The sequence below is a fragment of the Chaetodon trifascialis genome, chromosome 14, assembly GCF_039877785.1.
Source record: "Chaetodon trifascialis isolate fChaTrf1 chromosome 14, fChaTrf1.hap1, whole genome shotgun sequence".
NCBI lineage: Eukaryota > Metazoa > Chordata > Actinopteri > Chaetodontiformes > Chaetodontidae > Chaetodon > Chaetodon trifascialis.
In genome coordinates this window covers 26,154,819-26,175,360 of record NC_092069.1, presented here as the reverse complement: position 1 = coordinate 26,175,360, position 20,542 = coordinate 26,154,819, and the positions used below count along the sequence as shown (strand labels likewise).

Genomic DNA, 20,542 nt, shown 5'->3' with positions numbered 1-20,542 from the left:
ACTTGATGAGATCCTTCTCAGGTGTTGTTTCGTATCCGTAACGTCCCACCGGGAGCGTTTCAGAACGTTTAGCCTGCCGAGCTTGTAGCTGATGTACGATCTGGAGTCTGCGCAGGATGTTTTATTTTGGAAACACACCGGAACCTCTACGCTGTTCTTGTGTTGGACTTCCTGTCTGGCTCAGCAGAGACGAACGCGCTCAGTGGATTTTCAGGTTGGACTTCCTCTGCTGGTGAGGAACGCTCGACGCGCACGTTGTCCCATTTCACAAACAGTCTGTGGGACCGACGGGAAGCTTTGGCCGGCCGGATGTGGCCCGCGGGCCAGCAGTTGAGCCTCGCTGCTGTTTAACTGATTTCCTCACGCCGTGGATGCCTGACGTCCACTCTGCGATGTGTTCGTGTGTTCCGGGTAATTAGAACGACGCCTCAGAATAAATGAGTTTTTTGAAGTATTCTGGTGATGCTGCATGTTGTCGCAGCGTTACTGGACAGATATTTGACAGGAACACTGTTAGCTGCCTTCATCAGGACATTAGCATCATCATCACCATCAGACAGACAGACAGACAGACAGACAGACAGACAGACAGACAGACAGACAGACAGACAGACAGACAGGAAATGACAGCCGCCCACCCTGCCAGATGAAAATGACAGCTAAATCTCTCTCCCCTGTAATCTAACTAATAATGTTCCCCTCTTAATATTTTCCCTCTCCCCGCGTTGATGGATGGGGTCAGGCTGCGATTCCCCGGGCTGAGGTCAAAGGTCAACCCGGAGCCTCGGCTCTCTGCTCTGCTACTGTAATGGGAGCTGAAATATTAGTCCTAAACGCCTGCGGACGCCCGACGCCTCAGCGCAGATGATGAATTAACTGCTCTGAGGAATTACAGATGGAGCGTTTTGAAGACAAAGTTTCCACACACACACACACACACACACACACACACACACACACACACACACACACACACACACACCTCCATATGCAAATGATTGATAATAGACATCACTGACATCAACTTTATGTCTTCTTTTCTGTCCCTTTCCTCTCTCTCTCACACACACACACACACACACACACACACACACACACACACACACACACACACACACACACACACACAAACACTTCTTACGTATGCTAATGATTGATCGTGGTCTTCGGTTGACGCCGGCATCGTCGCTGCCTTTATTTATTCGGCCCTTCGCGGCGGCTCTTGGCCTCTCGCCATCTCATATCAAATTGTTTTTTAAATGCATTTTGACGACTGATGTGAAAACACAATCAGGCTAAAACTCAATGAATCCACATTAAAACCTCAATCATAATCCTGACACACACACACACACACACACACACACACACACACACACACACACACACACTCACAGTCACCTGATGCTGTCAGATCAGAGCATCAGTTGTTTTTCTGACGGGTGACTTAAAGGTTTTATTGTTTTTAGCTTAACCAGCACTGACTGTGTCTCCTAACCGGATGTGTGCAGCGAGGCTTTAAAGTACTTCTACTCTTAACTCAAGTACGTTTTTGAGCTCAGAGTTAAATGAGTTCATTGTCAGGCAGAGAATTGAGGATCAATCAGAGCATTTTCGTAGCTCGACGCACATTTGAAGATAAGAAATAAATAAAGCAAATTAAGCTTCAAGTTGAGTCTGAAATGTCCTAAACAGGCCACCGTACAGAGGATAAACACAGCATGGCCTGTTGTATAAATGTATACAGCATGCTAACATGGTCTAACATGCTAAATGTTAGCTTATTAGCGCTGTGGCTAACTGTACACGTGTCCATTTACCCAAAGGTCAAAGTTCGTCTGTCTCCATAAACACGTCCTCTGCAGTGCTGTTCCTTTAGAAATCTAACATATTGGACAGTCAGTAGATATATTAATGCACACTTTGCAGCCTGAGTGCGGCTCTCTGGACAAACAGCCGCCAACACCACCTGAACGGACTCCTGTCGGACAAAAATCAACCAATCAGATCAGAGTTACAGACGAACCTTCATGGTGAGGAGCGACTGACGACAGCACTGCTGAGCTTGATGCAACGAGTCGATTTACAGAAAGAACAACTCTTAAATCAGCATATTTGTTCAGTCTTCATGAAAAATGTCCACAGCGTCTCGGTCAGCTGACTGAGACTGAACGAACTCAGACCAGACGAACGCTCAGTCGCCACTTCTCGTCTTCCTCCCTTAAATTATCTGCGAGACACTTCATTTCAGAGCCCAAACATCGCGTCACAGACTCTGTCTTACCTGCTCACACGAGGACAATCTGCTGCTCCAGAGATCCACGAATCCTGAGACACAATCCGTCCAACGACAGGCCTTGAAGCTGCATCTGCGTCTCCTTCAGCCCGAGCTCAGGAGGAAAAACCTTCAGAGCGAGCGTCAACAGAGGAAACATGTTTTCAGTCACCTGCAGCTCTGAGACAAACACACCAATGTCCCTTCAAAGCCGGCGGCTCGTCTGACCACGTCCACCTCACGAAGAGACATCAGCGCTTTTGGCTGAAAACATGAAAGAAAAGCGGGAAACATCCTCGTGTTGCTGGTTTCTTTCACCTTGTCTCAGTCCACAGGTGAAAATGATTGAAGGCTGGGTCAGGTGGTGAGGGCGGAGCTTCGATCAGCCTATCCAATCACAGCTCAGGGGAAAGAGAGGCGGCTGTTATGAGAAATATGATGGAGTTCAAACACATCTGAGAGACAATTTAGATCATTTTATTTCATAAAGAATGTTTGTGAGAAACTTTTGCTTTGTTCGTATCAGGACACTGCGACTCCGTCCCGCCTCCATCTTCAGGGTTTGGGAGCGCTTCGTCTTTTTGTCAGCTGACTATCATCTGCTGGATGTGGGAGCGTCCTTGAACGCAGCACTAAAGGCAGTTTTAGAATTCCCTTTTTGCAGCTGCACTGACGCGACGTTGAAGTGAAGGTGACTTTCTCTGTCATCTGGTTTTTATTGACATGAAAACACAGAGCTGGAAGTGATGCTGCATTCAGGTCCCATCAGACTTACTGCAATTACCAGATTCTGACACATTTCTGATTTCAAGCTCAAACACAGAAGTTCCTGAAAATCAAACAAACGGATGTTTCATGTCATTCAAAGTCATTCAAGATAATTAAACTAGAATTTTATGGTTTTAACTTGTCAGTGAACGATTTTCTAAACCTCACACAAACAGCTCCGCAGTCTCTTCAAAGGCAACACGAAGTTAATGAAGCAGGTGGTTTTATGTGGAGCTGCAGGAGGTTTCAGGTGTTGGCAGGTTAACAAACTAAAAGCTTCCCACAAACCTGATGTTGAGTCAAGAATTAGGACTCCCAGACAGAACAGGTGTCGTTGTAATGAGTCCATTAACAGGCAGGTAACCAGGAAAACAGAAGCTCAAAGCACTGAAGGCAGACAGGAACCCGGTGTGTTTGAGTCCGTCAGGAAAGCTAAGCTCTTTCTGGTGTGCACCAGAACTCCCTGAACGTCTCACCTGCAGCAGAAGCCTCTGCTCATCTGCGGCGTCGATGGATCACTCTGATTGTTTAGAACAAACCCTTGATGACTCCAGCGTGTTGTACACACCTCTAATGTAGCATCAGCTTATCAGCGAATCTGTTTCCAATCTATCCTTCCATTTTCTCCTCTCGTCCCCAGACTGAAGCACATTATGGTGCGGCTGATGATGAAGGGATGGTTCTGCTCATCAGGGAGAAGAGGAGAGGAAAATGAAGGAGGGATTGCAGAGGCTTTGTGCAGCGCCACAAGAAGATCATTACAGCGCCGAGAGCGGCTCGAGAAGGTGCTTTACTGCGCGTGTGTGTGTGTGTGTGTGTGTGTGTGTTTGAACACACACGTCTCATTTTCATTCAACGCCGATGCAGATGCTTTCAAACACGTCCCATCCTGCAGCATTTTAATAACAAACACTTTCAAATCGAACTTTGATTCAGCGAGCGGTGATTGCGTCCTGTGTTGAAGAGTCACGCAGGTTTCCTCACCTGTCTCACCTCACCTGAGCACATGAGGACCAGACTCTGTGTGTGTGTGTGTGTGTGTGTGTGTGTGTGTGTGTGTGTGTGTGTGTGTGTGTGTGTGTGTGTGTGTGTGTGTGTGTGTGTGTGTGGACTCCTGATGAACCAGAGATCTCCTGCAGACAGCAGCTTGGACCTTCAGCTCGGCTCAGTCGCTCTCTTTCACCACGTTGATGCACATTTTTTGTGTTTTTGCACGTGGAACATGTTCCTCAGTCAGTACGCTGCTCGTTCCATCCTCTTCATTTTGCATTTCTACGTGGCAGAAACGACCCGCAATAAAACAATAAACCCTCTAAAGATCCTGTTAAACGAGCACATTTTGATGCTAATACTTCGCAGCAGAGCATCATTTCGTCACGCTGACACTTTGAACCTTTCACTTTAACTCTGTGAATCTGGAAAAGGTCAAATTATGTTGATGTTCTGGATCCCTGAAATGTTTTTGGCTGGAGATTCGAGAAACATCTGGATGTTCTACCACAGGACGAGGAAACACTTCTTCTTTCTGCGATTTTACTGTAAAAGGTTTATGAAATATTCAACACACAACAAACAATATCAGATGTTATCGAGCACATGACCAGAAAATCTGGATCCTCACAGTGAATTAGTAATGAGTGAATGTCTTCAAACCAGTGCAGCTCGCAGAGGGACAGACTGGAGCTGCACTGGTTCTGCTGGGCGAATCCCAAAGCTGCGGCCGAAGCTTTCGAAAGCAGATTCATCAGCACATGAATGAATTAAAAGCATGAGTTCAGAGAGGAGTCCAGCGGTTTCCCGTTGGTCCTCATTATGTCACGAGGGCGGCGGTTTGTTGTGCTGGGTGCAAAGAGGAGGAGGACCCCCCAGCTGTCCTCCTCGGAGCGGAGTCATTCAAGCTGTGGACGGTGAAAGTTTTGACATTTAAAGCCTTTAACTAATCAGTCGTCTGCGTTTTATCCTTTTCCTCCGACTTCACAGTGAGAGAGGAGATAATTTGAGCGCTCTGTCTGTTTGATGTACGGTAATCACATGTGATCTTTTCAACAGGGAGCCGGCCGTCTTGTTAATTTGACCGTCGGTGCGCGGCCGGACCCCCCCGCCCTCCCCCACCGGCCCGCTGCCTGAAGAGTAATTGCGGAGCCACCATGCTTCGATGCGCTCGACCTTTACGACCTTAAAAGCCATTTCCATTTTTCTGACCACAAAAAAAGAACATATCTTGTTAATTGCAAAAAGGCAAATATTCTCCTCCTCCGCTCTCCCCTCTCCGTCCTCCTCATTTGATTTCCCTTTGAAGGCAAAACGCTGAAAAGCATTTCCATTTTCATTCATCAGCGCTTATCAGTCATCTGAAGGCCCCTTCAGCCACAATCAGCATCACGGCTCCGACCGAGAGGGACGCAACAATGAGAAACTATCAACAATCGCAAGAAGCAATTTGCTTTAATGTGGAGTGTTTTGTTGCAGCTAACCGCCATTTTTTTAATCCTCTGACAGCTTCGCTCTGATCGTCCCCGAAAGACAGAAGGAAGTGTCACAACACGGCGTTACGACGAGTTCAGCACAGAGCTGAGAGGGACGACACGCAGAGGACAGACCAGAGCTGCCGGAGGACGCTGAGCCAGGCAGGAAGTGAAGCAAGGACCTGCTCAGCATCAGCTCACAGCAGCACGAACCAGGAGAAGAGGCCACAGGAAAGCGAGTCAGTGGACCTTTAGTTTGGACCGCGCTGTTAAGTTTCCTCTGCCAACATTAAACTTTGATGATGAACGTTTGTCCAACATGGACACGAAGTCCTGCGGATGCTTCAGATGAAACAGATCTGTCTCCATGACAGCTGACGACCACGTGACGCGGTTCAGAAATCTCCAGGAAGCCTTGTGAGCGAGCTTGAGGTGGGATCAGTTTGTCAAACTGAACTTTGCTCGTGAGACAGAGACGTGTCGCTCTGTATTTCACTGAAGGGACAGGAGACGTTACAGACCATAACAAGTCCAGTATTCAGGAGACTCGTGGAAAGCCGTCCGTCCAGCTCGTCTCTGCTCCTCCTCTGATGCTGTTCTCGCTTTGTGTTTCTGAGCTTCCGTCTATGAGGTGGACCACCATGACTCTGACCTTTGACCCACACATTTTCAAATCTAACAGGCAGGTTTCCATGAGCGTGGTCAGCCACTGTGATGAGGCGGGGGTGGCGGAGCGTCCGCAGGCTGGTCGTGGTGTCTGGTTCACACACGCGCAGGCTGTGAGAATTAGTCTTGTTATCTCCAACAATTGAAGGTCAGTACGTCAATAACAATAATTTTGAGCCCGGTAAGAATATTTTCCACAAACTGCAGCGACATAAACACGTCCATGCTTGATTTGAGACTTTCCATCAGCAAACCAGCAGCATCAGAGCGAGTTCAGCTCTGAAGAATGTCATCAAGGACGGTCTGTGCAATCAGGGCCAAATTGATCTGCGGTGTCGGCCTCTGCATTCAGCAGAGGTGCAAACCACATCACAGCGACTCCTCCGCCCGTCCTCCTCATCATCCCTCCATCTTCTCCGTGTCACCCGCGGCACTCCGCTTTCACGGACTGACCTCCCTCTGATGAAGTAAACATTATTTAACGTTGTGTAATATCGAAGCGTGTGTTTATCGTCCGATCCAATCACCTGCTTCAGCTTTCAATTGTTCAGTCTCCTCAGCGTTAACGCTGCGTCTGCAGGCAGGAAAACGCAGATCTGATTAAGGGCAGAAAGCAAACCTTTGGAAGATCACAAAACCTTAATGATGCTTTTGTGATGATAGAGTTCCTGACACACGACGGCAACTTTCATTTCAGTGTTTTCATCCACAGCTCGCGTCCAAAACTTGAGATTAACACTTGTCAACCTGTCGGACGCAGGAGAAACTTCAACGTGTCATGAATGACGACTTTGGAGGTGTTTTTTCAAACTGTGACACCTTCAGCTCTCCATCAGCGTTCAGCGACGCACAAAACAGATTCGGACAGAAACCAGCCGCGTTTAAACAGCAGCGTGTTGGAGGGTCGACGTCAGGCGATGAGTCGCGAGGCGGGAAATCTGCCTTCAGAGGTGAATCCGTCAGTGTGGAGGCTCGTCTTCTTTACAGGTGCAGCTGTAACGACCATCGCAGAAACACTTTCATCAACACACAGATTCGTCTCAGCCTCTTCACGTCGAGGACGCGTCGCTCCAGGTGGTGGCGTGTCTGTGTGGCCTCGTTGGGTTTGAGCCTCAGGTGTCTGAGTTCAGGTGTGGTCTGGGTCCTTTAGCTGGTCTGGTCTTCCATATTCGAAGTTTATTCAGAGCTTGCATGTCGGATAATTGACCTGTGACCTTTGGTTGATGCACATTTTTGCATTTGGTTGGTGGATTTCTGCAGGACTCTTCCTTGAAATATGACGTACGGTGCAGACTTTTACTTCTTACATGATCGTTTCATGTCTCATGTCTGATTCATGTTTTTTTTTATTGTTGTTGTCGTTTTATTTTGGGTAATTTTAATGTTTTATCTGGTAGAAACTTTGCACCTTGTTGTGATTTTTATGATATCGTTTGTTTTCTCGGCACAATGAACAAAAAGCTTTGTGTCGAAATTTTATTTTTTTCCAATAAATTAAGTTTATTTGTCAACAGTTGGTTTTACATTGTAGTTCACAGGAACCATGCAGTCAAGCTCTTTATGGCCAATACTAATAATAAAGATATTCCACATCACAGGTCACATACAGAGTTAAATAAACACAAACACCAAGCATCCCTCCCTCTGCATTTTACACCTTCACATATATACACAAGCTCAAATGAACGCGTTTTGTTTCTCACTTTATGTTTCGTTGCGTGTTTTCATCACCTAACTGGAACAGCAGTGGTTCTAATCAACAAAAAAGGTAGAAGTAGTAACAGCAGAGCAAGGCACACAATTATATTTTAAAGATCTTAACCCTATGTTGTCCTACGCACACCTCTCGACACCGACCCCCAACCCCAGCGTCACTGCTAATCGTCGCTCAGGAAGTAAAAAAAGGAAAGAATACATGGTACAGTAGTGGTGTACAGACATACAGCAGATCAACAACAACACACGTCCATCAACAGTCATCAAACCGGAACACCTACACAACAACACCGGTTCAGCTTTCGCCAACTTTGGTTGTGTTGCATAGATAAAACATCGTCGTTTTTTATATTAGTTTCTATTTTTGGGATCTGGCGCAGCTCTCAGTCTGCAGAGGACAAACGCTGACAGATGTAACCTGATGGCGTGAAGAACACTTCCCTCTGAGCTCAGCGGCTTCTTCCACCGCTCTGTAGCAGCAGGTACGTCCAACAATTCACCACCACATTCATCGCTTTGTCGAATCAATCAGGATCAAATGATGTTGATCGCAAAAAGCCTTTGAGACCAATTTCAGGGTGATGCGACCTTCACAGGTGAGGAGGTGAGGATGAGGAGGAGCATGGCAGCCAATGAGACGGTGTGCAGAGGGTTCAGCACAGCGTCATCACCCTCACTGACTCTGGAGGAAGCCAACGGTGCGTTCAGGTGCCTCTCATCAACGAGTTTGTGCGTGAGTCCCTGCGAGCTTCACTGTCAGCCTACAAAGTGGTAAAACTTACAGCTGACTGCGCCGACCGGACCGACCCAGAACACTACTACTGTTGTTCCCATCAGGCGAACGAGTCAAACCCTCTGCCCTCCCACCAATGACACCTAAAGAGGAGTCAGCACAGCGCCGTCACCGCTTCCTCCGTCAACCTGACAGTTACTGAGTCCTGAACGAAGCCACCGGTCTGCAGGAACGTCATCGAGTCGAACATTCAGCTCGTGATCGAACGCCGCCGTCGAGGTCGAAAACTCACAAGTCTGCTGGAGAGGAAACCAACGTTTCCTACAACTTCATCGACTGCGCACTCGTATTTTTACGCTTCAGACGGTAAAATCAGCGTGAAAACATGGGACTGAAGTCTCCAGTAAAGTGTTTATTAACACTTAAACTCCATCATGATAAAAGAACGAGACAGAGGACGTCCAATCAGAAGGACGACGTCGTGTCTTCTGCTCTGAGACATCTTTGATCCTGACGGTCAATAATTCTCATTCACAGCGACACGACGTCCTCGTCAGGCTCACGTCGATCGATTAGGAGTTTAAAGAAACTGCTGCCGTCGTCTCGATTTGGCATTTTTAGGTTCGACCATCAGACTCGAAGCGAACGACTGAATCGAAGCGTAGCAGCGAGTTCAGTCACGATAATACAGTCTGACGTTTTACATTTTAGAATTACAGTTTAATGGAACTCGTTGGTCTCTTTGTCTCTTGCAAAGTTCACCTCATTTTCAGCCTTAAACACAAACTCAACCTGGACGATCTTTGACGTCTCTCAACAGAAACTCGAGGTTTCTTCCTGTCGGTGAACAGCAGGTTCAGCGTTTCATGTCAGCTGGAACAAATCGAGTTACTTGTTCAGATTTTAGAGGCTCTGTGGTCGTCTGGTCAGTTTAGGTGCTGATGCGACGGGATGACGAGTTTCTACCACAGAGACGAGCGACGGAGACAGATTCTGAATTCTGACGCCATCGACAGACACGGACCGGGAGCTAACGTGCTAACTGTGCTAACTGCAGCACACAGTGTGAGATCCAGCTGATCCCAGCTCAGTTTAACACCATCAACAGCGAAGAACTCCTGGTGTTTGACTCTCTGCACTGGCACAGTTCATGTTCCCCATGATGCACCAAAAACATGCTTAAAAATCATTTAAAAACTAAGTGAATAACTAATTAATTAAGCTGATTCTGGGTTTCCTTCACTTAGATGGAAGAAGGCATTTTGTTAGGAGTTTATTTTTCCTGTTTAGCTTTAAAACATCCTGAAAGTGTTCAATCAATAACTCAATATTCTCAATATCACATTTAAATGGCTGCTGGATGTTTTCTTCTTCACTACGACAGAAAACTGGATATTCTCCACAGACAAACCCTAAAATCTGCTCCATCATCACAGAGAAGCTAGAATCTGATGGAAAGTTCGAATCAGCTGGAAGGTGACCCTGAAACGGCCGGATGAGTTTTCAGTCCAGTTTCTTAACGATGCGTTCAGGTACAGCCGTGAGATTTGGGAGATCAGGGAGGTGAGAGCCTCCAGGAGCAGAGAGGAGGCAGCCACAAAGATGAAGCCGAGGAGAGAGCTCAGCTCAGCGGGGAGGAGATGCAGAGAGCTCCCTTACAGCTGGATCCTGGAGGTTCCTGCTCCCAACACAGGCAGTCTCTGGGTGGGGGGGGGGGGGGGGGGAGAGAGAGACACACACATAAATGGAACAGAGCCATCGTTAAAGTCTGGTCAAATGATCAAAACAGTCCAAACGTTGATCAATCCGCCGCTGAAAGTAGTCCCCAGCTACAGCGAGCAGCTGCTTTTGAAATGTTTTTTTTTAATTAAACTACATATTTGTGAGACATTTGTTCAGATGTGAAATACGTCATTTTTTTTTTTGCTCGTATCTTTTAAAAATGAGACGTGTTTCCTGTTTACTTCTGCAGCGTCCTGTGAATTCACTCTGCTCAGCGAACAGTCACTCCAGTAATGGAGCTCTGTTCATCCTGGTTCATGTTCATGTGTTCAGCTCGACTCAACAAACGATGTGCTTTTATTCTCAGTTTGAGGACTTTCACTTTCATTTTAAATGATTCTGCTTCCTGTTTCTCTTCAGCGTTTCTATGAAACTTTCCAAACATGAGTCAGAGATGGAAACTGCGCACACACACACACACACACACACACACACACACACACACACACACACACTGCAGACCCTCTGCTGTCTGGGTCACAGAGCACTTCATGAGACGCATTCACGATTGCTTTAATTGCACCTGTGTCTGCGTGTACAGTGTGTGTGTGTGTGTGTGTGTGTGTGTGTGTGTGTGTGTGTGTGTCTGCAGGTGTGTGTTCACGTGTGTGTCTGTGTGTGAGAACAGGTGGGATAGACTGGGGCACGCCATGGGGGTCAGGACCAGCTGTATGCATCACTGATATGATGTGTGTGTGTGTGTGTGTGTGTGTGTGTGTCCTTTGTCGTGGGTGTACATGTGTTGTGTGAGCACACTGAGCTTGATTTTGCGTTCGTGTGTGTATTTCTTTGCTTGTAAGTGTGTATGTGGGTTTGTCCTCTGGTGTGTGTGTGTGTGTGTGTGTGTGTGTGTGTGTGTGTGTGTGTGTGTGTGTGTGTGTGTGTGTGCGAACAACATGTCTGTCTCACCTGCAGCTGTTGGGCTGTCAGAGCTTCTACCTGGACTCTCATGCCCTGCCCTCAGGGGTGTGTGTGTGTGTGTGTGTGTTTGGAGTATGGGGGCAGTAGGTTTTGCTGAGCCCTGGAGGCACCCATAGGGCGGCCACATCTCTCTCTCTCTCACACACACACACACACACACACACACACACACACACACACACACACACGCAGGCTGTCAGTGACGGCCTTTGTTCGTGTTCTGCAGCTTCCTGGTTTGATTTGAGTTTAAAAATAGAAAACATGATGAAAACCAAAGTAAATTCGCGGCGCGTGTGCAGCCTGGATCACTGAACCCGTTTCTGAAATCCCATAATAATCCCTTCTGATCGAGACGCTGCGTTTTATTTCAACAGAAACGTTTAAAGATCTCCATCAGCGCTCCAAAAGGCGAACGATGATACTGATGACATCACAGCGCACATCCAGCCGTCAGCCACGTGTTTGAGACACAAACTGACCTGAAATCAGCTCAGAGTCAATAGATTTAATGTTCTTCCTCATCAGCTTCACTGATTTCTGTAAATATCTGCTGTCCACGGGTAAACAGGTGAGAGGATGATGACTGGGTATGAAAGGGGCGTCCTGGAAAGGCTCAGCCGTTCACAGAGGATGGAGCGAGTTCACCACTTTGTGAACACATGAGCTCAGAGACACTTCAGGAAACTGCTGTCAGAGATCAGTTTGATTATTGATGATTGATTCTGGTTTTGTTGTTGTTTGTATTTATTCTTATTGGCGACGTTCATTGAAAATGTGGTGACAGCTCTTGTTGTGACGTCTGGCTCTCTGTGATTGGTTTGGCAGGCCGTGACATCACTGCATGAACTCCAATAACTAAACTAAAAGCCTGCAGCGATGGATGAGTGTGTGTGTGTGCGTGCGTGTGTGTGTTAACTCACTCTGACTGTCCTCACTGAGGCTTGGCTCCGCCCCGATCTGTTGGCGTGATGGACAGCTGATCGAGAGCTCACCTGAGAGGGAGAGGAAGCAAAAAAAGGAGAAGATGGAGAGAGACGAAGGCAACAGAAAGGAAAAGATAGAGAGAGAAAAGGATTGAAAAGAGGAGAAGAAACAAAAGAGAGAAAGTGCTCAGTCACATGAAGGCAAACACACGATCGAGCTGAGAGCGAGGGAACAATGTTCCACTTTATTCTTTTCTTTTCATCAGTGGGAGAGAGGGAGGAGAGAGGAGGCGATGGATGGCGAGGGAGCGACTAAAGGAGAGAGACAAACAAGAGAGGGGAGGAAGAATAAATCAAAACGGCATTATCGGGCTGAAACGTTGTTTGTCTTTGTTTTCTAATCGGCTTGTTCTTTCTTTGAGCCCAAACTGATGAAAAGTTGCAAATTAAAACAACGAGCATCAGGCCGAAAACAATTCTCTCCCCCTCTCCACCCCGCGCTCTTAATTGGTTCACAACTAATCGCTTTGTAAAGACTTGTGTAGCTATTATCCCTCCACATACATCTACCAGTCCGCGCACACGCGAGCACACACACACACATATGCAGATGAAGTCACGCTTACATGCACACATACATGCGACCGCGCCGTCTCTGCATTTCCTTTGTCTGATGCCAGTTTAATGAATTTATAAGCTAATGAGGAAACTGCGATGCATCAGGACGAACTGCTGCTGCAGGTTCACAAAAACTGTGTGAAAAGCATGGAGGGGACTGTTGAGGAATAAAGGTCATAAATCCTGACATCTCACTGCAGGCCTTAATTAAGTCACATTAAGTCATAATAGAGAGAAAAAAGAGCCAATCACCTCACAGAAGCACAAAGAACTTCTGGAGAACATGCTATATAACCGTATATTCGGTGTTTATTTCCTGGTTTGTCATGGTGATTTTCATAGTACATCACACCAGAGCATGACACAGCAAAATTTAACAACCTCGCTAAAAGCGTGTCGCTACGTGCTGCAGGCCTGCTGACCACTGGAGGGCTAGCTGGCGATGTTCTGTGGCAAGCTAACACGCTAGCTAGCCGGTAACATGGCAACATGAGCCTGAAAGGCTCGCGAGGCTAACCGCTTACCTCCAGTCAGCTAGCTAACTTGCTAGGTCAACTAGCTAACTAGCTAGCTTGCTGTCCCAGCTAGTTAGCTGCTTACCATGAGTCAGCTAGCTAGCTAGCTAGGTCAACTAGCTAACCACTTACCACAAATCAGCTAGCTAACTAGCTAACTAGCCAGCCTGCTGACCCAGCTAGTTAGCCGCTTACCACCAGTCAGCTAACTAACCGGCTAGCTTGCTGACCCAGCTGTTAGTCAGCAGAATGGTTCGTTTTGAACAGAACTTTATTGCTGTGGGACGTCATGAACACGGCAGCATGTAGGAGCCACTCGTTCCACTGTGACTTTGTTCGACGGTGCAGTAAAAGTCTTATTTATTGGACTTTGAACAGCGCAGAGGACACGTCGTCCACATTAACATGCACCGCGTGAGAGATGACGACAGGCCGCTCGGCACTAGATCAGAAATGAAGCTCTTCAGCTGAGCCCTGCTCCTCTTTCAGGGAGTAAAAGTTGATAAACAGAGGAGGCAGCAAGGTTGCAGAGATTGTAAAAAATGCCAGAATTCATTTGCATAAGGAAATAGAAAACTTAAAAAGAGCACAAACACGCTAATTCAGCGATGAAATGAATTGAACGATCACTGCGAGATGAGGAAGCTCTTAGCTGATGAATCCTAATGAAATCTGACTGATAGTAATTATGCTGATGTTGTTCTGTGGACCTTAACCTTTTAACTGAAAAAGTGAGAAGTCTGCAAATCCCCCTTCCATTAACACCTGAGGGACGAGGAAGAGCAGGGGGGAGGAAGAGGCAGAGAGGGAAAATAGAGAAGGAGAAAGGGAGAAAGAAGTGGAAAAGTGAAGAGAGGGGGAAGGTAAGAGGATGGGAAGAGGAGAACAAGTGATGAGGAGAGGAAGAAGAGAAGTGAGGAGAAGAGGAAGAGAAGGAAGGAGGAGGAACAGGAAAAGAGGAGTGGAGGGGAAAGTTGGGAGAAAGAAAATGAAGACAGACAAGAGGAGGAAAGAAGCATGAAAAAGGGGGAGGAGAAGAAAGGTAGGGAGGAGAAATGAGGGAGTGGAGGAGTAGAAGAAGATGAGGAAGAAGAGGACACAGAAAAGGTGAGGAAGTGAGAGTAGGAAAAAGAACAGGAGGAGGAGGAGGAGGAGGAGGAGGGGAGGTTACACATATCAGAACCTCTCACGTCCGTCTGGCCTTAGAAATGGAAATGAGAGAAATGCACCCCGGCCTCATTACATTCATACCCACTGAGGGGCTCGGACTAATACTTGGAGTAGAGAGGTGAGGAGCAGTATCACGGCCTGTATAATGTCCTGAGATTGCAGATCAGGCTAATACCTGGAACACTAACCTGCTTCTCTGCCGCTGTCTTTGCTTCCTGCTGTGAGCCGCTCCGCCCTCTCCTCCCCTTCTCCTCCTGCTTCACCCGCCGAGTATCCACCTCTCCTCGCCTCTTCCCCTCCTCCCTATCTGCCTCTCTCATCGGCGAGCAGTTAATTTTGGGATTAATACGCGTGGCGGTGGCGGCTGGCTCTTTTGAGGGATTTGTAGCGGAGCTGCAGACACTTATCTTGGTCATTACGGCGCCCATATTGGATTCAAGCGTTTTAGTATCTGCCAAACATTCGGCTGCGGAGGAGTCTATCGGGGCGACACGCGCCCGGGGATTAAGATAAGGAGGCCCCTCATTACGACTCCTCTCCTCCTGCGGCGCACTGACACTCGCAGCGGCCGCGACTTCTCCTCCAGCGACATCACAGAGGAGGTACGGGTCCTCACCTCGCTTCTCTTTCTCGCCGCCAGAGGACACGGGAGGAGGAGAGGAAAGGTTGTCATCTTCAGGTTTGGAGCCGGGCCCCTGGAGAGAGGCGGAGGCGCTGTTTGATGGCGAGGAGGAGGATGAGCTGCGACAAGGCTCCAGGAAAGGAGACAAGGAGCTCTGTGCGTCCTCTGTGGGACTGGATCCTCGGACATACAGGTGGTCCTGGTTTCTATCCAACACACACTCCTTTGAGGGAGACAGGTGGCTCAAACTATCACCTGGTTTGGAACCAGGAGAGTAAGCTAGGCTGTTCAGTTCATAGCCAGGGTCCAGATCCTCCTTCAGCATGAACTGCTGGGGTTTCTTGGTGAGCACCATGCTGTAGCAGAGGGGAGGGCCCAGATACACCTCCTCCGTGCAGGCTGCAAACAGGGTCTCCTCATCCCTGATGTCTGGGCTCGGGGGCAGGGATAGCGAGGGGCTTGTCAGCTCCTCGACGCGGCGGCCATTCGCAGCTCCGTCAGCCTGACCATCGACGGCCTTCAAATCCAGAGTGCAGACGGCGCTCTTGCACTGAAGGCCAGGAGACGAGGCTGATCTCTGCTGTCGGCTGCAGGGCTCGGGGCTCGGGCTGCCCAGGCCTTGTGTCGGCGTGACGTACGACGGGAGGCTGTAGGGCACCGGGGTGGAGCTCTTCTCCTCGGAGCACTGGCTGACCTCGCCGCAGTCGCTGTCATGGGAGGAGAGAGACAGGTAGGAGTAGAAGTCTCCCTTACGAAGGTGGAGGGGCCGGTGGGAGTGTTCGAGGACCTGAAGGAAGAGGAAGCAGAGAGTTTGAAAAGGTGTTTTTTTCTGGTTGTTTCTGAGAGGAACTGACTTTCAGCATCGTTTTATCCATATCATCTGTTCTGTTTCATGTGATTTAGACTTAGATTTTATGATTTTTTTTTGCTTTGGATATGCGATTTTTACACTTTGGATGATGTACATTTAAATATTATTCCATAAATCTAACAATCAGCAAACCATCCCAGAAAGCAGCAAGTGTTCGTTGGCATATTAAACGTCTATTTGTATTTTACACTTTAACAAGAGGAGAAAAGTTTTCTGCCTGATTTCTTTTTTCTTCTCAGAAATAAAATGAAGATTGAAAGCTGATTAGCTTTTAGATTACTTCACTTCCAAAAGATACTGAAGAAATTAGTCATTACATCCTAAAAGTTATGATCTGTGATGCGATTTATTGAATTACTCCAACTCAGTGAACAAATTAACTAAGATAACTTTTGCTACTTTTGGATTAATTTGTCCTCAAAACGTTCAGAATATGAGGTCAAACAGGACTTCAAATATCATGAAAATATTAAAATAATTTGTAATTTATTATCAACATCTGCAGCTCCATCACACTGCTGTTTTACTTTCTGTTTAATTGGGTTTGGCATCACTGAACTGCAGAGCAGCTGACTGCTGTCTTGGTGTACCTTGTCTCTGATCTGCGTCAGCGCTGCAGGACCCTGGTCCAGGACCGACCCGCTGGTATCGGTCTGGTTCGGCTCTTCAGGCTGATTCTCTTTGCTCCTCAGAGCCAGTGAGGTCATGTCGATGATCTCCATCACAAAGTCATGCACGTTCTCTTTCTTGGCCTCCTCGACGCTGCACGGATGGAGGGAGGAGGGGGAGGGGAGGTGGATGCAGCAGGAGGAGTGAGAATTGTGTTTTTTCTTGGGAGGCAGGGACGACTGTTTGTCTCTGACCTCCCTCTTCGTCTCCTCCGTCACAAACGACGAGAATTTGAACTTTTCCTGAATGGTGATGGCCTTCCGTCCTCCGGCCGCCAGCCTGCTGTTCTGCAAGGCATCGTGGGATCTGCAGTCCTCGACGGGCGAGAGGGAAGGAGGCGAGGGGAGGGAGGAGCTGTGACAGGGCAGCTCCCCTCTCAGCTGTCCGACTAAAGAGGAAGCGCGTTTGGACAGGAAGGGGAGGAGCTCGCAGGACGGTGAAGCAGGAAGCAGCTTCGCTGGGTTTGATTCCGTTTTCGCGATCAGGTCACTGACATCCTGAACTGACTCCCCCGTTTTGAACAGGTAAGACTCCCTCAGTGACTCTCCTTTCTTTGTGAACACGCTCGACTCCTCTCGGAGGAGTTCGTCGTCCTCGTCTTTCCCTTTTAAGCAGCTCTGGTCCACGTTTCCGTTCTCCACGTCGTCCACAAACTGGCTGATGTAGCTCCTCGTCGCGTTCCTCCGGTTCTCCTCGTCTTCCTCCTGTTCTTTATGACCTCTTTTGGTTTTGTTGTTGTCACTGTTGGTGTTGGTTTCCATTAATTTCGCGGCTGTGCGGTTCAGGAAGCAGTGCTGCTCATTGTTCTGACAGGAGGAGGTGAAGGTGGAGGAGAGGTTGGTCCCACACTGCAGCTCGTCCCGGAGTCCTGCCTCTGTTTTTGAGGAGGAGGAAGACGAGGCGCGAGGAGATCGGATCCAAGTCTGCAGCTCCCTCTTCATGTACTCCAGCCCCAGGACGTAAGAGCCCTCCATCTCCTCTTCATCATCATCCTCATCATCCTCGTTACCAGAGGAGCCGCCGCTCAACCTGTCCTCCTCTTCATCTTCTCCGTCTCGAACACCGAGCTCCTCCTCAGTGAGCGTGAGCGTGGAGGAAGACAGAAGGTCGCTGTCGTCCTCGTCTTCATCTGTGCACGCTGACGTACATGAGACGTTTACGACCAGGCTCAAACTCGCCGCGTCTGTTTCGTCCATCCCTTGTCCTCCCTGGCTGTTTCCATGGCGACCTTTCCTACAAGAGCTCGAGTTGGCATTGTCTGCCGCGGTGGGATCCAGGAAGAGGTGGCGTTGATTTCTGAGCATAGCGAAATCTTCGGAGCCCAGAGACGAGTCCTCGGTGCTGCTCAGCTCCGTTAGCGACGCTGTTGCCGAGCTCTCGTTAATCAGAGATGGCGGTCCTTTACGTGACGAGCCTGAAATCCCGGAGAGGGGGGCGTGTCGACCTCCAAGAGAAGGTGAGGCAGGGAGTCTGCTGCGCTGTGGGGAGCTGCTCCGAAGCGTCATGTCGGAAACACTGCGGGTCATCTTTCCTGCCAGAGGACTCTGGATGTTCTCCAGGCGTTTCAGGAGGTCAAGAGTTCTTCGGCTCAGCTCCCCAGAGGACGGTTCTCCTTGTCCACTGTCATTGTTCTTCTGCTCTCCTGGTTCAGCTCCATCCACCTCTCTGCTCTGCCCCAGGTCCAGCTCCCCCAGACTGGCCAGGCTGCCTCCGGTGTCCCCATCAGTGCTGCGACATGGGACCAGGCAGCTCTCCAGGGAGGCGCTACGATGCAGCAGGTCTTTGGAGGGAAATAACTCCACACCCAGAGCCAGAATGGACTCCAGAGAGGAGCTCTGAGATAAAAGGGGATTCGATGCCTGGCGGCTGAGAGCAGGAGGAGTCTCCAGACCGCTGAAATCAGCTTTGAACTCCATGATGTCACTGCGGGACATTAGGGGCTTGGAGGAGTCCACATCAAGTCCTCCCACCTCAAAGTCAGAGTCGGAGTCAGCGGGGGTCAGGATTCCACGTCCATTGATGAGGATCTCAACCGCCTCCCCTCCTCCCCTCCTGTGCCTCCTCTTTTTCTCCTCCTCTCTGTTCCTTCTGCTTTCACCTCTGCCATCAGCCCTCCTCCATCCTTTCTCCTTCATATTCTCCTCTGTCTTGGCGCGCCTGTGGTTGCACCTGGTGACGTTACCTTTGTGCAGGGCCAAATGACCTCCGTCTACAATTTCAAATTTCCTCTGCTCCTTCTCCTCCTCTTCCTCCCGATCCTCTTCCTCTCCCTGGATTTCAGAGTTTGTTGTTGTCTCCGTGTCTCCTGTGTCACTCACGATGCCGCTCTCGCTCTCTGACCGTCGACTGCTTGCCGATTGGCCGCTTCCTCTGCCGCCCTCCCTCTCGCTCTCCTCATCCCGGTAGCCAACAATTCTTTCTCCTCCTCGGCCTTTTGGCATCAAACCTCCCAGGAGGTCTGGCAGGGATTCGATGGAGGAGAAGGAGGAGTCCTTACTCAGGCTCTTCAGCAGGAGGTGCTGTTTGTGTTTTCCTGATTTGTTTCTGTGCGGTGAGGAGGAAGTGTGAGGAAACTGAGGCTGTCTGTACAGTTCGACGGTGTGGAGGCTGTACACCTGGTAGATGTTATTGTTGTTAGCTGGAAGAGTTTGGGACATGACGCTGGGCTGAGCTTCTGATGTGGATCCACCACTCATACCGGACATCATCTCAGGACAAGGATGGGCATCGGTTTGCATCCTTTCCGGTTGACTCCTGTTGGACAGAACGCTGTCTGAAGGCATATTCGATTCTGTGGGCAGGTTGTGCGTTAGGTCGGGCTCTGGTACTTCTTGTGGCTCTGCTTCTGTGATTGTCATATCGGTTTCATCCCATTCCCAGGAGTCATCCGGCGGCAGTGCCACTGGACCAGCTGGGACTGGGCTGATCTGGTGGAGGTCTACTAGACCTGGTTCCAGAAAGTTCCCAGGAACCTGCAGACAAGAAGAAAGACAAAGGTCCAGTAAGAAAACCGTGAAACCACGACCTCAGAGGGTTTAATCCAGCTGTATGTTAAACCTCTTGCTCTGTTTCTTTTCTTTGTAAAATGGAAAACGAGTAATTGGAGCTGGAAGGAGATTAGCTCAGTTTAGAGATCAGAAGTGGGGGGACAGAGCTCCCTTAGCGCTCTCCAAGACCTCTAGGACTCACAATTAACACGCTGGATCTTGCTTGTTTAATCTGTACACAAACATGCTCTATTAGGGGGAATTATGTTGAACGTTGTTGCCAGATATAGTTGGTAGCTTTCAGTTTTGGTCTCTGTGCAGGTCTAATGGTACCAAACTTGGCAACCTCACTGTGACTACAGACACTACAGTCTACCGACAAGACCACAGGAAGCTGCACGCTGTAGCAGGCTGCTGAAATCAGTGAGCTTCAGAGTTGTTGGTAGGCATATTTTTTACTTTGGTCAGAGCCAGGTCAGCCTCCAGTTTCCAGTATTTATGCTAAGCTATGCTAACTGCCTCCTGGCTCCAGCTCTGCACCTAAAACACACAGACATCGATATGCATCATGTCATCTCACTCAGAAAGAAGAAGAATGAGCGGATTTCTGAAAACTGGTCCTGAATGTCACACTGTCTTTCAGAGGATGGAGAACGCTCTATTCATCAGTGCAGGTCCTCAGACAGGACACTGGAAACACTGCTGGTGTGTGGTGGACGTGTACAAAATGGAATCAACAGCCACAATTTTATTCTTTGAGATTAAATGATGAATTCACTGCTGAAAACTTCAGTAATTATTGAGTCTTAAGCATCTATGTTTCAACAAATCCCTCAAAGCA

The 20,542-nt window shown here is 48.6% G+C and overlaps 1 protein-coding gene across 5 annotated transcripts in view; it reads right to left on the bottom strand.

Annotated features, from left to right (window-relative positions):
- Positions 1-7,873: 7,873 nt before the first annotated feature.
- akap6 (A kinase (PRKA) anchor protein 6) overlaps positions 7,874-20,542 on the bottom strand; it is a 165,760-nt gene continuing 153,091 nt past the window's right edge. For 4 of the 5 annotated variants that reach the window (XM_070978774.1, XM_070978777.1, XM_070978775.1 and 1 more), the window contains exons 20-23: positions 16,636-19,686; positions 14,741-15,961; positions 12,247-12,318; positions 7,874-10,323 (exon numbers count right to left, since the gene is read on the bottom strand). In XM_070978774.1, coding sequence (XP_070834875.1) covers positions 10,279-10,323; positions 12,247-12,318; positions 14,741-15,961; positions 16,636-19,686 — 4,389 coding nt within the window. In that variant the 3' untranslated portion in view covers positions 7,874-10,278. The remainder of the gene's footprint in view (positions 10,324-12,246; positions 12,319-14,740; positions 15,962-16,635; positions 19,687-20,542) is intronic. The other variant, XM_070978778.1, reaches the window with a different exon arrangement.